The sequence below is a fragment of the Monodon monoceros genome, unplaced genomic scaffold (genome assembly GCF_005190385.1).
Source record: "Monodon monoceros isolate NGI ecotype Baffin Bay Population unplaced genomic scaffold, NGI_Narwhal_1 Super_Scaffold_18, whole genome shotgun sequence".
Classification (NCBI taxonomy): Eukaryota; Metazoa; Chordata; class Mammalia; order Artiodactyla; family Monodontidae; genus Monodon; species Monodon monoceros.
Window position 1 is genome coordinate 60,256,224 of NW_021703774.1, and position 15,552 is coordinate 60,271,775.

At 46.0% G+C, this 15,552-nt stretch overlaps 1 protein-coding gene across 1 annotated transcript in view; it reads left to right on the forward strand.

Annotated features, from left to right (window-relative positions):
- Positions 1 to 15,552, forward strand: part of GPA33 (glycoprotein A33) — a 44,509-nt gene that overhangs the window by 17,407 nt on the left and 11,550 nt on the right. Inside the window, exons 3-4 of the mRNA XM_029231134.1 lie at positions 2,291 to 2,507; positions 11,257 to 11,409. Of these exons, the coding sequence (XP_029086967.1) occupies positions 2,291 to 2,507; positions 11,257 to 11,409 (370 nt within the window). The remainder of the gene's footprint in view (positions 1 to 2,290; positions 2,508 to 11,256; positions 11,410 to 15,552) is intronic.

Here is a 15,552-nt window from a genome sequence, read left to right on the forward strand (position 1 = left end):
AAGATAATTTATTAAAAATGAACTTCTGGGTCAAAGGCTATGTGAATTTAAAATTTGGATAAATAATGTCAAATTGCTTTCATTGGATGTCAGACCAACCTTTATGTTCACCAACAACAGTGTAGGCACCTATTTCTCTAACAGAGTAGTCTCAAACTATTTGATATTCGCCAACTTGATGAGTGAAAAAGTATCTCATTATTGATTAAATTCACATTTCTTTAACTGTAAGAAGGGGAACATCTATTCATAATATATATATATATATTTTTTGGACCACGTGTGCAGCATGTGGGATCTTAGTTCCCCCCAGTGGGATGGAACCCATGCCCCATGCAGTGGAAGCATGGAGTCTTAGCCACTGGACTGCCAGGGAGGTCCCTATTCGTAAGTTTGAAAGTGAGTTCTACTTTTAAAATGCACACATGCCTGGCATTAGATCCCCAACTACTCAGAGTGAAAGCATTTAGCTTTATCCCTGACAGAAAAGAAACCAGGACACCCAAGTCCTAGAGCAGCAGGGCCGATGAGAAAGGAGAGCAAATCTTGGCCTGAGGCACCTTATTGTCTGTTGCCCAAGGCACCCTGATGGGACAGAGCACATGTCCTATCTGTTTCCAGAACCCCAGGAAAAAACCTAGAGAGGGCAGCCGCTGCCTTTAGCTTGTAGAATCTGAAGACACGTTCTTTCACCGTCACATATATTCAGCAAACAAGACGTTAGGTCTCTGGTAGGCACGCTTCTGAGTGCTGAGATAAACACTAAAGATCTTTTGTTGACTGATGGATCCCTTACTTTCTAAAGGATTTGAGGCAATCCCCTTGAGAGCAAGCAAGGCTGCAGAGCAAGGGATTTAACCTGTGCCCTCAAGGAGATTATTGTGACAGGTCCTAGCAAGGGTTGGGGGGGTGACTTGGGGGAGATCCCAGGAGGGGGAAGCCTTAGGATCGCTGTGATTGGGAGGAGGGTTGGGGCATGAAGAGTCCTTGGCAGAGCCAGTAGGTCAGAAAAGAACTGAGCTGGGAAAGACCAGCATCCACAGACGGGTCCACAGCCCAAGACAGGTCCTCATCTCCCACTTTGTTGCTCCTCCCCTTTCAGCCAAGCTTCCTGAGTTATCCGCCCCTACCAGGGCTGTTGTATGTGGTTGGGCAGATTATGCACTTGGGGACCCAGCCCAGGGCACCTGACCGCCATTAGCTTGGCAAAGGTGTGTCTGTCCAACAACTAGAGCACCTTTTCCTGATTTGCGTAAAGAGCATGCCCAGGCGTCAGACCTGACACTATGTCTCCACACTCTCTTCCCTACCCGGCATGGTCAGCCTTCCTCCCCTAATGCTCCACCGAAATCACCAGCAGCTTCTCTTTTGTTAAATTCAGCATGCTGATTCAGTCCTCATCTTATTTCATTTCTCCCTAGCTTTTCCAGCTATCAACCACTTTTCCTATCTTGGAATCTCCCTCCCTTGGCTTTCTGGTAGCCTCGTCTTGACTTTTGCTCGTATCTCTCTGACCTCTCTCTGACCTTTCCAAATGAAGTAACTTGGGGACTTGCCATTTCTCTACTCATTTACCCGAGGTGGCTTCAGCAAGCCCATGGCTTGATGCCATCTGCTTTGCATATATTATCTACTTTAACTCTCACAAAAATCCTATGATACAAGTGTTATTATCATTATCTCCACTTTGTAGATGAAGAAATGGAGTCATAGAGAGGTCAGCATTTTGCTCAAGGTCATAGAACTAGTAAGTGGCAGAACCGGGATTTGACCTGAGGCAGTCTGGTTCAAAAGTAATGATCTTAGCTAGTACTATGTTCTGTTTGATAAATGATAAGTATATCAATGAATAAACAAATTCCAAAGGCGAGAGTCAAATAAATAAAGGGGGCTTGGAAGCCAAGGATGGCTACCTAGCACAATGCCTGCACGTAGTAGGTGTTCAATAAATATTGGTTGACTGAATGTCTGAGAACAGACAATGAACTAAAATGGAATGGGTAAGAGGTGCCAGAGGTTACAAGAGGTGAAAGCCTCACTTACTCACACGTGCTCCTCTGGTATGAACTGCCTTCCTGCCCTGGGCTTTCAATATTTTCACTAAAAACATATAAATACATCATAAGAGGAATCCACAAATGGACACCACGTATAGAGCTCTTTGTTCTGCAGGGTTGGTGTGTCAGTACACCTGGGCCTGGGAATGGTGGATGAGGGTAGTCAGGGCAGGCTGGAGCATCATGCCAGGGCCTTAGGCTGAAGACCAAGTGGTATTTCTTCTTCCTCACAGGAAACGGTGCTCATCTGGACATTTTCGACCCAAACCTACATCTACGGTGAACTTTATCAGAACCGCGCCAATGTATCAGGCAACGTCCAGCAGTCAGATGCCTCCATCACCATTGACCGGTTGACCATGGATGACAACGGCACATACGAGTGCTCTGTCTCACTGCTGAAGGACCTGGGTGGTGTCTCCAAGTCACGCGTCCGCCTCTTGGTGCTGGGTGAGTGTCTCCTTCTCCCTCCTGGGGTGGTAGGAAGAGGGGCGGTGAGAGGAGCCGGGTACCCTGCCGGTAAGGTAAAGCCAGGGAGCAATGCCTGACCAGGAGCTAAGACTCCTCCCCTTGCCCCGTCTGTCTCAGGGGTTGGGGTGCTTCTCCTACCCCTGGAACCAAATACTCTTCTGTCTGGGCAGACAGCTTCCCAGGGCCAAGGTCAGGGCTGATTTGGAGTGGCCCCTGGGGGTCAGCCTTGGAGATTCTGTCCCTGCTCTGTCCACTGCTCTTTCCCTCACACCAGCTCCTCTCTTTCTCATGCCAAACTTACTAAACAGAAGAAAAGGGGAAATCCTAGATCCTACTGTAAAGACTCTCACTGCCCTGCTTTGATGCTGGGGGCCAAATAATGACTCTCTTACAGCTCACGCATCTTTCCCAGCCCTAAATTCAGCTAATCAGTAGAAGCCCTTCACACCACCATCTCCCCACCCCTCGGCTCCAACACACCATTGATCAGGTTCTACTGCTTCTGAAATATGTCCCATGATAACATTCTTTCTACACAAATAGCTTATTATTGGAGTTTATAGCTTTGGAATAATTGAACAATCACCTACTCTTAGTATCTCCATTTTGCAGATGAGGCCAAGAGAAAGTAGACGCCTGACTCAACATCAAACAGTTATTGGAAAAACTTTAGGGAGCACCCAGCCTGTGTCCACTCTAAGAAATGGCCCCCACCGTGGAGGTAGCAATACTTTAAACCAGAGCAATGGATCATGTTTCCTTCATTTTGTCCCCTTTACACTACATAGTGGGATTTTATTTTTAATTACATAAGATGGCTGCCTGGGTTTTTGAATCATTGTAGTGAGTCAAACCATAAAGCCCTGCATAAAGAATAACCATCTCCTCCTTGCACCTTCCTACTAACAAGGTGGCCAAGGCTAGTACTTGTGTGTATTCTTCCACACTCTTTTCCATGTCCTTTCAACACACACACACACACACACACACACACACTTTCTTTTTGTTTCTTTACTTTTCTTTAAAAAAAAGAGATCACATTATAAAGATTATTCTGTAACTTTTTCTTAATGTTTCATGAACATTTCTCCAGATCAATGTATACAAATCTACCTATTAATAGAATACATTCCCGTGCATGGATTTACTATGATTATTCCAGTGTCCCATACTAATGAGCATTCTCAGGCTGCTGCCATTTTTTTTTGTACCAACAATACTGACTCTCTCTCTCTCTCTCTCTCTCTATATATATATACATATATATATGTATATATATATATGTGTGTGTATTCTTTCACTGTGTTATATTTGTTTCTATTGGATAGATTCTTAAAAGAAGGATTTCTATTGCTTAACATCATTAGGTATCAAGGAAATACAAATTTAAAAAAGTAGAATTTCTAGGTCAAGGACTATGCCTTCATTAAACGTTACTCCATACCGGCAAACTACTTTTCCCCAAAGCAACTACTACTGCCATGAGCATTATGTGATCATGTCTGTTTTCCTATATTCTTACCAGGACTGAATATTATCAATCTTTTTCAGTTTTGTAAATTTTGTTAATTTGCTAGGTGAAAAAAAAGCCAGTTCAGTCCAAGTCAGTATTTTAATTTAACATCCAATAAGCTTCACACCTTTCCTTAACTTTGTGCTGACCCCCTAAATCTTGGGGACCAGCAGTGGAATAAGGGCTGGGTCTGTTTTCTTACTCTCCTTGGTCCACCTCCTCCCACCCCCACTTCTGGCTCCTCTCAGGTCATGGCCAAGGCAGGGAGTGTTAAAGGGAAAAAGGCAAGGCCATGTTCACCTAGCCAGGCCACTTACCATTTTCTCTTGGCTAACCCCAATCATAGCAGACATCCCACTACTGCTTCTTTTGTGGGGTGCATTAGTGGGTTCTTCAGTATCCCCCAGGGATCCACCTGACACAGGCAGTATGTGCACCCACTGGCCAGACTCTCACATCCACCACCCTTTTCCACCCTCCCCTGCTTATGGCAACTCACTCCTGCTCTCTGCTGTCCACTCTGGGCTCGCATTGATCCAGCAAGCAGCTCTCTGGGACTGAGTCCCTTCAGTATGACAAGAATCAGCCTCCATCATTACCCTTCTAAACCCACCATCGCAGTCTGCTCCAGCCAGCTTCTCTGGGCAAGGGGTACGCACCATAGTCTGACCTCAGATGGGTCCTCAGACACCCAGGGACATCTATAAAGCCCTTCCATCTTCATGCTCCAGGAGTAGCACTGCAGGGACTTACTGATTTCTGTCCCTCAGCAAACCTCAGCCAGGAGTGAGGGATGCCAGCTCTCGACAGTAGACAACCCCATTCTCCATGCGGGATTCTATTGGTTCCTCCCTGGCTGGGCCTGAGTTGAGGGGAAATACCTCCTTCCCTTCACCTAAGAGAAGGGGGGAGATGCTCATGGATCCCTATTCCTGAGAATCCTCTTTAAAGAAATCCCCTCCCGGGCTTCCCTGGTGGCGCAGTGGTTGAGAGTCCGCCTGCCAATGCAGGGGACACGGGTTCGTGCCCCGGTCCGGGAGGATCCCACATGCCGCCGAGCGGCTGGGCCCGTGAGCCATGGCCGCTGAGCCTGCGCGTCCGGAGCCTGTGCTCCGCAACGGGAGGCCACAACAGGGAAGGGCTTGCGTACCGCAAAAAAAAAAAAAAAAAGAAAAAAAGAAATCTCCTCTCAGATGAATCTCTAGCCTTCTGGGTGAGGGTAACTGTTAATCATAGGATTTGCTCTTGGGAAGGTCACAGAGATGTTTCTCATGCCTCTCCTCAGTACTGAGGACACTTACCATTCAGAGCCTCAACCTGAAGGTTTTAGTGGAAATTCTGAGACACAGGAGAAGTCCCCTCTGTATCCTGCTGATGCTTTCTGTTATGGATTTAGGGTCTCTTGTCTTGCACAAGGTCTCCCACTACCACCTTTGAGGTCATAAAAATGAACTTAATGTTTTTTCTTATGTCTGTAAGTCTTATTTTTTATCCTTAGATTTTGTTTGGTCTGGAATTTATTTTTGAACATAGGATTCTAAGGGTCTTTGTTTTCTTCCAAATGGATAGCCAATTACATCAGCATCGTTTATTATATCAAAGAAACAACTATTTTCCCACTGGAATCCCAGCTTTGTCACATATTAAGTTCTTACACATACATGGCTGTTTTTTACTCCTTATTTTATTCATTTATCTTTTGATTATTCCTATGCCAAAATCATTTGCTTTTGACTACAGTACGTCTGTTGTCTGTAGTCAGTGTTGAGATACACAGACATACAGACGCACGGACACACAGACACATACACATTTAGAGTTATCAGTATTTGTGTAGTTGGCTTTTAAGGTCTGGCGCTGGGTAATATCTTCTCTTACTAAACTTTTCCAAAAATTTTTGTCAGTTTTTACACTTTTATTCTTTCATATTAATTTTAAAATCACTTTGCTTAGTTAAAAAAAGTTGGTTGGAATTATATTCAATTTGCATTTTAATTTGCAAAGAATGACATTTTAATGATATTAAGGAAGATGGTATATCAGATTTTCTGACCTTCAAAATTGGTGAATCTCTAATGATAGAATTCCAGACTTTCTGTGGCCAAATGAGGATTAAGGTGTTTACTTAGTTGTATAGGAGGAGGGCAGGAAACTGCACCCATTCCATGTAACCAAATACCCAATCTCTCTGTGTCTTCCTGCTCTGAAAACCAGAGGGATCCCTCTTAAATGGAGGGAAAACTACCATCAACTTCCAATGACCTTTGCCTGTATAGAGTTGTTATAGATAACACAAATTCACAATCATAACAGTTATCATTTATTGAGGGCCTGCTATGTGCCAGGCATCTCACTAAGTGCTTTATGGATATGATCTCATTTAACCTTTGCAATACATCTGTGAAAGTGGGTATTAACACTCATATTTAATAGAAGGGAACACTGAGACTTGAGAGGTTAAATGACCACTAGAAGGTGTCCAAGCTTTGATGGAAATTAAATCCAAAGCCCTTCACCGTCCCACCCTGTAAGTTTGCCATTCCCAACCAGCAGCCCTTCCAATTCTGGATGAGTCCCAAACTCTTCTAGGCTTACTTATCGGTATACTCTCTCTTTCACTCTATGGCAGATGTAGACTTGCCAATATGTTTTATCATGTCACAGCATTAACTTGTATTTTTCCCTTCTTGACCCATGCCAGTGAAAGAAGGTTGAAGGGGCAGAGCAATGCCAGCCCTGGATGTGCCCATTGCCTTCATTTGTCCACAGGACATACCCATCTTGGAAACATCACTCATTGAAAACTGAGATTCTGTAATTGCTCTTCCACACTGAAGGTCTCAGCTTAGGGTCTGGGACACTGAAGCCCTGCCACCCTGTGAGTGCATGGATGTTTATTTCAGGGTTTTCATGGGGAGCTCTGATGCTTTTAGAGCTTTAGGAACATCCTCCCCTAATCTCATGGACAAGGCTGACACCACCACATTTTATCATCTTATAGCATTTTTACAGCTGTGTTTTAGTTGCCCCAGACTAGGTGGAGTGCCATGATGTGTTTTTCTACCGGCTCCATTGAATCAGGGGATTCTACCTATTTGTGGAGGGCTCCTTATGTCAAAATATCTAATGCACAGAAGGTTGTTAGAAAAAGCCTGTTTCTGCTCTGCTGTCCTGTTCTTATTCCCCGGCTACAACAACCTTAGTCCAAACACAAATAAACAAATAGCTGTGTTTGGTGATCCCTTGCCTCTTTAAAAAACTAATTTAAAAAAAGAAGAAGAAACAAGAAAAGAAAGACATTCACCTATATCACTGGGTTTTATATTTCTCCATGTTTTCTTCCAGATCCTATCCACATGCTTATTTATGTACGTAACTAAATTTGTAGCTTAACGACTGGCACTTTTCTCTTTTCATTCCACATCACCTAACACTTCTTGCTATCTTAGCACTTACTGTTCTTTAAGCTTCATGCCACTCCAGCAAGCGGACGCAGAGTCCCTCTGTCCCTGGACTGGACACTCAGGCTGTTTCCAATTTAAGCTATTGTAATTAATGTTGCATCAAACCGTTTTGCGTGCATAGCGGTTAATTTTATTTGCATTAGCTCCTGGGGGAGATAATACCCAGCCAAGAAAATGAGCTATTTTCTCCTGTTTCTCTTCTGTATTCTGCACTGTCCCGTCATCCACCCCACTCCCATCCCTCCCCTTGCCCTGATTCACCCGCAGCTGAGTCCCTCACTTTGACCCACCTGGCCCTTCTCGGGCTAATTCTGTCTCCTTCTGGCTTCCCTTAAATAGCTCCTACTTTCTTCTGGCAGCAAGCTGGTTTCGGAGAAGGCAGCGGGAACCCACTCAGGTGCGAATATCCCGATTTCCCCTCCCCTCTCAGGGCCAGCTGCATTTTAAGAGAGGAATTAGTTAACTCGAAGGGCAAAGGCTACAAATTTAATCTGAAATTATGCAACTCGGTGAAAAGAATGTTTTGCTTTAAAAAAAGATAATTTGGTACTACATGTTAAGAAACCCAGTAAAAATCCTTTTTTTTTAAAGTTTTCTTTCCGAATGGCTTTGCTGCTGGGCTAATTTTAGGGAGAAGGGCTTTAATTATGTGGGTCCACCCACTCGTGCTGCGTGACCTCACAGTAAACTGGCGCGAACACGGAGCTTCCGGGCCGAGGCGGGGCGCGCGCCCTCTTGGTCACCGCCGGGAAACCACCTGGCCCGGGTATCGGCGACCTGGCGCCGCCGGGCAGGATAGGTCGTCTCCCCGGCCTCTGGCGCCCCCTGACGTCTGCGGCGGGAGTCGCAGGCTTTGGAGAGGCCTGGGAACCCACAGGGTCCCCGATCCCTCCCTTCACTCCGCCCTCTATAAGTATTCAGGTGGTATCTGCATTCGGTTTTGGGAGGTAGGACGCACCAACTGAGAATCCGAGATCCACAAGAGTCCTCGCGGGTCTCACACTCCCCCGCAGCGGGTAGAAGGGCAGTCTGAACTAGATCTGTCTGATTCAAGGTCCTAGCTGTTCTTGACGGTGGGAACTGAGAAGGGGAGCTTCAGGGAGGGGTCTGAACTGAGCGAGGGCTGGGGGTGCCTAGGATGACGTGAGCCGGGAAGGCAGTTTGGGGGCCGAGATTAAGGGCCCTGGGAAAGGACCCTGATACATTCCTCCATAAGGTGGGTCTCTTAGGGGATGGTTGGTCCTTGTTTGCCATTATCTCTACTGCTGCCTCGGAGTGGATTAAGGGTTTGCTTTTAATAATTTTCCCTCAGCAAATGGTGGTATAAGAAAGCTAGTCTTGGGACTTCCTTGGTGGTCCAGCGGCTAAGACTCCGTGCTCCCGATGCAGAGGGCCAGGGTTTGATCCCTGGTCAGGGAACTAGATCCCACAGGCCACAACCAAGTTTGCATGCCGGCAACTAGCATGCCGCAACTGAGACCCCGTGCAGCCAAATAAATAAATAAATATTAAAAACAACACAAAACAAAAAAACCACTGCCTACTGGCAAAGGGCAGCTATTGGCATTAAAAAAAAGAAAGCTAGTCTTCGGATATGTTCAGCATGGTTTTCTGTGTTTCTCTAGGTGCTCATTTGCCCCAGTCCCTTCTCTCTCCTTTTTGGCTTGTATTACAAAGAAACCGGGTTGTGGAAAGGCTTGGCTACCAGGCATGCACATTTAGCATGACTCTGAGTCAATGTGAGACTTTGAAGGTGGTATTATATTTGTGGCCAGCTCTCTTTTTGTGGAATAAAGGCTTAGCTTCCTGGTAAAAGCGTACCTGGAAACAAAGGTGACAGTTTTGATCGGTGGGGAGGGATATTCCTGTCCCTCTGGAGAGCTCAAGAGATAAAGCTTGGCTTAGCAACCCTGACCTGGTCCGGGTCTCCTCGGAAGTGATGCTCACTTTCTCTGTCCACCAGGTGCCTGCTTGCTGGGTCAGCAGGGAGGACGGGAGGGCAGCTTGTGAGAGTGGCCTGCGGGTAGCAGCCTCTCCCTTCCCAGGCTGCTTCAGTCCTGTGGGTCTGGGCCTGGATACCTGAGTCCTGTCCTTGAACCCGGGGCCTTTTAAGTTTAGGGACTGTCCGATTGGGGGTGGCAGTAGGAAATGCCTCTGATTTGCCCCATGCTCACCCCATGCCTGGCTGGCCCTCACTAAGATAGCAGGAGACGTGGGGCACACCCAGCCACCACCGCCAGTGTCAGAGAGGAAATATCATGGGCTGTGGCGCTAGAGGGGAGAGATGTGTCCTGGGTAGCTTCTCCTGGCAACTCTGGGCCAAACAGAGATTGGAATTCACCCGCCATGCCCAGTGACCATGCACATGTGCAGTCTAGATTGTAGAAAGGGCAGCGCTATTTACTGGGGCAAGCAAGCCATCCAAGGGGGCACATAAAGAAAGAAGCAGAGGGGACAAGCCTACCACTGGGGAATTCCAGTAATAGTCCTCTCTACCGGGTGTCGTCCTCTTCCCACCCTCAAGGACGTGACCTGAAGTCCCAGGCATACTCGATGCTTCTTTGCACAGGCTGCTCCCTTTGCCTGGAGTGCCCTCCCCTCTCTTTCTCTGCCCGCCCCCCTCCGCCAATCACGTCTACTATTGGCTTTGTGATTGGGTCAGTGTCCCTTGTTGTGCCTGTCCTGTCTCAGCATCCTTGCCTCCTGCCTGGTCCTTGTTTGATTACTTGTCTATTGCCCCCACTGGACTCCTTGAACATGAAAACAGTACTCACTATGTCATCCCCACGCCCAGCAATGACAGGCATACTGTAGGTGCCTGATAGGTTTTGTGGAACAAACCACTCTACACAGCGGTATGTTAACTAACAGTGCTGAGTGAAAGACCCTGGCTTAAGGTCTTCAGGAATTCTGGGAGATCAGGTTAGGCTTGTGAGTTGAGGGTGGTCAGTTGGTTTTGGTAACCTCCTTTCTTTCTTTTTTTGTTAATAAATTTTATTTTATTTGTTTATGATTTTTGGCTGCGTTGGGTCTTCGTTGCTGTACGTAGGCTTTCTCTAGGTGCGGTGAGCGGGGGCTACTCTTCGTTGGGGTGCGTGGGCTTCTCATTGAGGTATCTTCTCTTGTTGTGGAGCCTGGGCTCCCGTAGTTGTGGCTCACAGTCTCTAGGGCGCAGGCTCAGTAGTTGTGGTGCACGGGCTTGGTTGCTCCGTGGCATATGGGATCTTCCCGGACCAGGGCTATGAACCTGAGTTCCCTGCATTGGCAGGCGGATTCTTAACCACTGCGCCACCAGGGCAGTCCCATAACCTTCTTTCTGTGGGCTTTCCTTTTCTTGTGTCTGCTCCTTCCGGCCCCTCCATCCCCTCAACCCTCATTCTTCACCCTGCACGTAACCCTGCTGCCACCAGGGGTCTCTCCTATCACCCAGTCACTTGTGGCAATTGCATTTTACCAGCAAAGCACGGGAAGACGGTAATGCTTAAGTGAAGGGAACATTCCTAAGAAGTTAGAATTGAAGGGCTTCAGAGAGAGAGGCTTTCATTGAAACCAAGGATAGGCAAACTACAGCCAAATCCAGGCTTCAGACTGTTTTATATGGCCTGTGAGCTAAGAATGGTCTCCACATTTCTCTGCCTGTAAACAAACAAGGCAGTATTTTCGTTTGTGTGTGTGTTTGGGGTGGGGGTGGGGTGGCTATCACCAAGCGCCAACTAATTCATGGCTTCTCTTTGGCCCCTCCCCTACACAGTGCCACCCTCCAAGCCAGACTGCAGCATTGAGGGAGAGACTGTGATTGGGAGCAACATCCAGCTGACCTGCCAATCCAAGGAGGGCTCCCCAGCCCCTCAGTACAGCTGGAAAAGTTATGATGTCCTGCACCAGGAGCGTCAAGTCGCACCAGGTAACGGGGTCAGCAAGGAAGGCCAGCCACCCCCCCAACCCCGAAGGCTGCCCCTTTCCCTCCACCCTGCATTTGGCACTGCAATATCTTGGACCATCTCTCTAAGCAGCATTTTCTCTTAATAGCACCTACCTCATAAGTTGTTTTGAGAAATAATAACGTAGTAAATGTTAACTTGTTTTCTTTATTCCCCATAACTGAATTCTCTTGAGTAAGCAAGTATCAATAACCAGTCGGTGCAAAAGCACTAGGTAGGATTTTAGTGTTTGTTATGATTATGTCCTAAAGTATACATTTAAGGCCTCAAGTCTAATTCTATGGCTCCACTTAAGGGTGGGGAATTTCCTATTCCCATCCCCTAGCCAGGCAGGTCCATCTCAGACTCCCCTGGGGATCCCCATCCCCCAAACTCACCCCCATTTTATGGTCCCACCCAACTACAGGACCAGGTCTGCTGTAAGGATCCCACATTCCCAGGGAAGGAAATGGTAGGTTCTGCTATGGTTGTCAGGGGACTGGTTTTGTACAGGGCAGCTTGGTATTTGACCTTTTGGTCAGGAAACAAACTGAAAAAAAAAAAAAGAAAGAAAGGGAAAAAAAAAGAGCTGTATAAACATCCCACTGTCATTACCTTGGAGCCAAGTGATGTGGGAAAACCCCGGTGGAATCCCTGGGCCCCTGTGCACACTGGCTGCCTGGCCAGCTGCACTCACCACTCCTGAAGATCAAGAAAGACAAGGCCTGGAAGGTCCCATTGGATTAACTTCTGGGAGGACTTTCTGTCCAGTGTGGGTGGAAAGGAAGTGGGAGGCGGAGCAGTGGATGTAGACAACGGTTCTGAGGAGATGGGACAGGAGAGTGAGCCTTGCTGGGTGAATGCACAGACAGGGGCTCCGGTCAAACCAGGGTGAACGTCACCACTCTACTGTTCATTTGTTTGGGGGCAAAACAAGAACTTCTTAAAAGTAAAAAAGGAATTAGTAGAACCCACTCTATTCAATGTGAAGTAGAAGATGTATTGTGGATTTCAACAAGCTTCTGGTTTTGTTTACGTATTTCTGGTTGGCAAGTTTTATTGAATGTGTCAAAACCACGTGGCAGCTCTCCTCTGGCCTGTGAACAGCCCAGGGACTCCAGCAATGGTCGCAGAAGGTCAGCCATGGACACTGGTTGGTCTGACCTTCCAGCAAAGTGTGTACAGGTGGGCCCAAAGCTGAGGGTTGCAAGGTGGTAAATGCTGCAATAGTTTGTATCCAGTGGTGCTGGAACCCAGAGTATGCATAAAGGGGTCAAAGAGGGTTTCTTCAAGGTGGGGGCACTTGAGGTGGCAGGAGATCATGTTGGTTAGGAGCACGGCGTGGGCTTGAATCCTGGCTCTGCCACTTGTTAGCTGTGTGACCTTGGCAAGTTACTTAGCCTCTCTGTGCCTTCCTTTGTACATCTATAAAAGGGGCATGAAACTAGTATTTACTTCATAGAGATGTTGTGAAGATTAAATAAAAGTACATATAAAGTACTGAGACCAGGGCCTTGTAGAATTATTAGCTGTTATCTGGACTGGGTCCTCAAGGATGAGTAGGCCAAGCTTGGAGAACAGTACAGGAACCACACATGTGGGAATGATGGGAGGTACTGCCGTAAGAAAAGCGGCGAAGAGAGATCGCGCAGGGCCTGTGCATCAGGCTAGGGAGGCTGGCCTCTGCCCTGTAGGAAACGGGCACCCCGCTCACAGCTCTCCTGCCTCCATCAGGAAAGACTCCTCTGCTTGTTAGAAACCAAAGCTTAGTTTTTCAGTGATCCAAAAGAGGAGAAACCTGAGGGCATGAAAGTAGGTTAAAGGGAGATGCACTTAGTTACTTTGGAAAAGATTTATCTTGCCTCTAGATAAGATTTACTGAGAGTCAGAACTGGGACCTGGGAGTGACCCAGAAAAGCATGGTTAATGGTAATAACAACACAAGCTTGCATCTGGATGGTGCTGTGAGGTGGGCGTGGTTCTCAAAGCCTTTGGCTCCACCTACCTCACGGGGCCCTAGAGCATCTGTTGTGTCTTCTTCTTCTGTGGGTCAGTCCAAACCCCTTTCTGACCTTTAAGACATTTTAAAAGTCCACAGTGGGCAATTTGGGGAGCAGAGTTCCTCAACCCTCCTACATCTAAAGACAGAATTCTCAACATTAGAGATTGCTTCCTTTGACTTGGATCAGTGGAGGCAAGCCAGCAGAAAAAAGAACAGGGAATCTGGAATCAGCACACAAGGATTTGAGTCCAGAATTCTCCACTTTGTAGCTTAAGTCACTCACAACCTCTCTGACCCTTAATATCTTCATGTGAAAACCTGGGACTATCATACTGCCTTCCCGAAAGGCTACGAAAAGAGTAAGAGGAGATCACATATGTGATAGCTCTGAACTGTCCCAGTCAGCTGAGATTCATGTACTGAAGGAGTAGTAATCTGGATGTCAAGGAAGGAGGGTGGGGGGCAGGAAAGTTAAGTCTTGTCAATTTGACATCAGTGTCTCTGGCAGACCAGGGCTTCTCTGGAGGTAAACTTCTCCCCAGCTGGAGCAGAAGGAATGTGGGAGCCCTATTGTCCTGTGCATTTCCCGTCTTGACCACAAGGTGTCGCCACCGCAGCGGAAACATTCATTGTAGCCAGATTTCAGGAACTATTGGGTCCTTTCCAAAAAGAAAAGGGGCTTGAGAGCCCCAGATCAGAATCAAAGCAGGTCTTGTGGCAATGTGTGTGCAGTGGTTAATCCAAAAGTAGCTTCTAATGTCCATTGTTTGTTTTGAGAAACTGGGGCAGGATAGTGCTGACTCTGGCCTAGGATGCCATATGTTCCAACACCCTAAACAAGGCCAGGAGCTCCAAGCTGGGCTCTGATAATTGGGAAGGTCCTGGAGGAGTCTGAGGTCTTCTGCCTTCTATCTGTCTGCAGTGTGCTGTGTACATTTAACACATAGACTGAGCTTCACGTGCTAAAATAGTGGGACTCTGATAAGAGCTATACACCCCTGAAACATTGCCCAGGGTCATAGAGCATTTCCCAGAATGCTCTTGTGTTCCTTCAAGATGCCTCTTAAAAATATAAAAATCCAATTGGTTTAGAAAATGAGACCATTAATATCGAAACCCCCTGTTGGAGATGCCCAGTGCTCATTAGCACATCAGAAGCTCTAACCCAATGATTTCTAAACTTGCTTTGGTCGTAGACCACTTTCTCGGTAACATATATTAACATCACATGTAAGCAGTATTCCAGAAAAATGCACCAAGGTATGGAATTCTAGGATAGAAGGAGTAGCATTTTATAAAAAATGAGTATCCAGAGAACAGCATGCTGGGTTTCAAGGGAAGAATCTGAAGAAAGTGTATGTGAAGAAGATTGGAAGAAAATAACTTCAAATCAAAGGGCTGTTATTTACAGCTGGTGATATTACAGATGATTTTTATTTTATTCTCTGCTCTTCATAGAAGCTTTCCCTGACCCTTCAAGTGAGATTAAGATCAAATTGCACTTCCATTTTGAACTCTATAAAACACCCTGTAATCACCATTGTTTCATGTCTGTCTTCTTTTATATACTGGAAACGCCAAGAGGACAGGGACGTTCATCATCTTGTTTTGAGCTGATGTGATGAGAATATAAACGTTGGACTGAATTGAAGTAATAGTTTTATGTCATAAATTCTTGTATAATATGCATATATTTTTGTAATGAGTGTAATGTAATACATATATAAATTCTTGTAATGAGCATCCAGTACTTTTATAATTTTTTTCTTTCCTTTTTTAAAATTTTTATTTTCTATTATAGTTGATTTACAATATTGTGTTAGTTTCAGGTGTACAGCAAAGTGATTCAGTTTTACATATACATATATCTATTCTTTTTCAGATTCTTTTCCCATTTAGGTTATTATAGAATATTGAGTAGAGTTCCCTGTGCTATACAGTAGGTCCTTGTTGATTATCATTTTTATGTATAGTAGTGTGTATATGTTAATCCCAAACTCCTAATTTATCCCTCCCCCCGCCCCCGACCTTTCCCCTTTGGTAACCATAAGTTTTTCTGTCTGTGAGTCTGTTTCTGTTTTGTAAATAAGTTCATTTGTATCATTTTTTTAGATTCCACTTATAA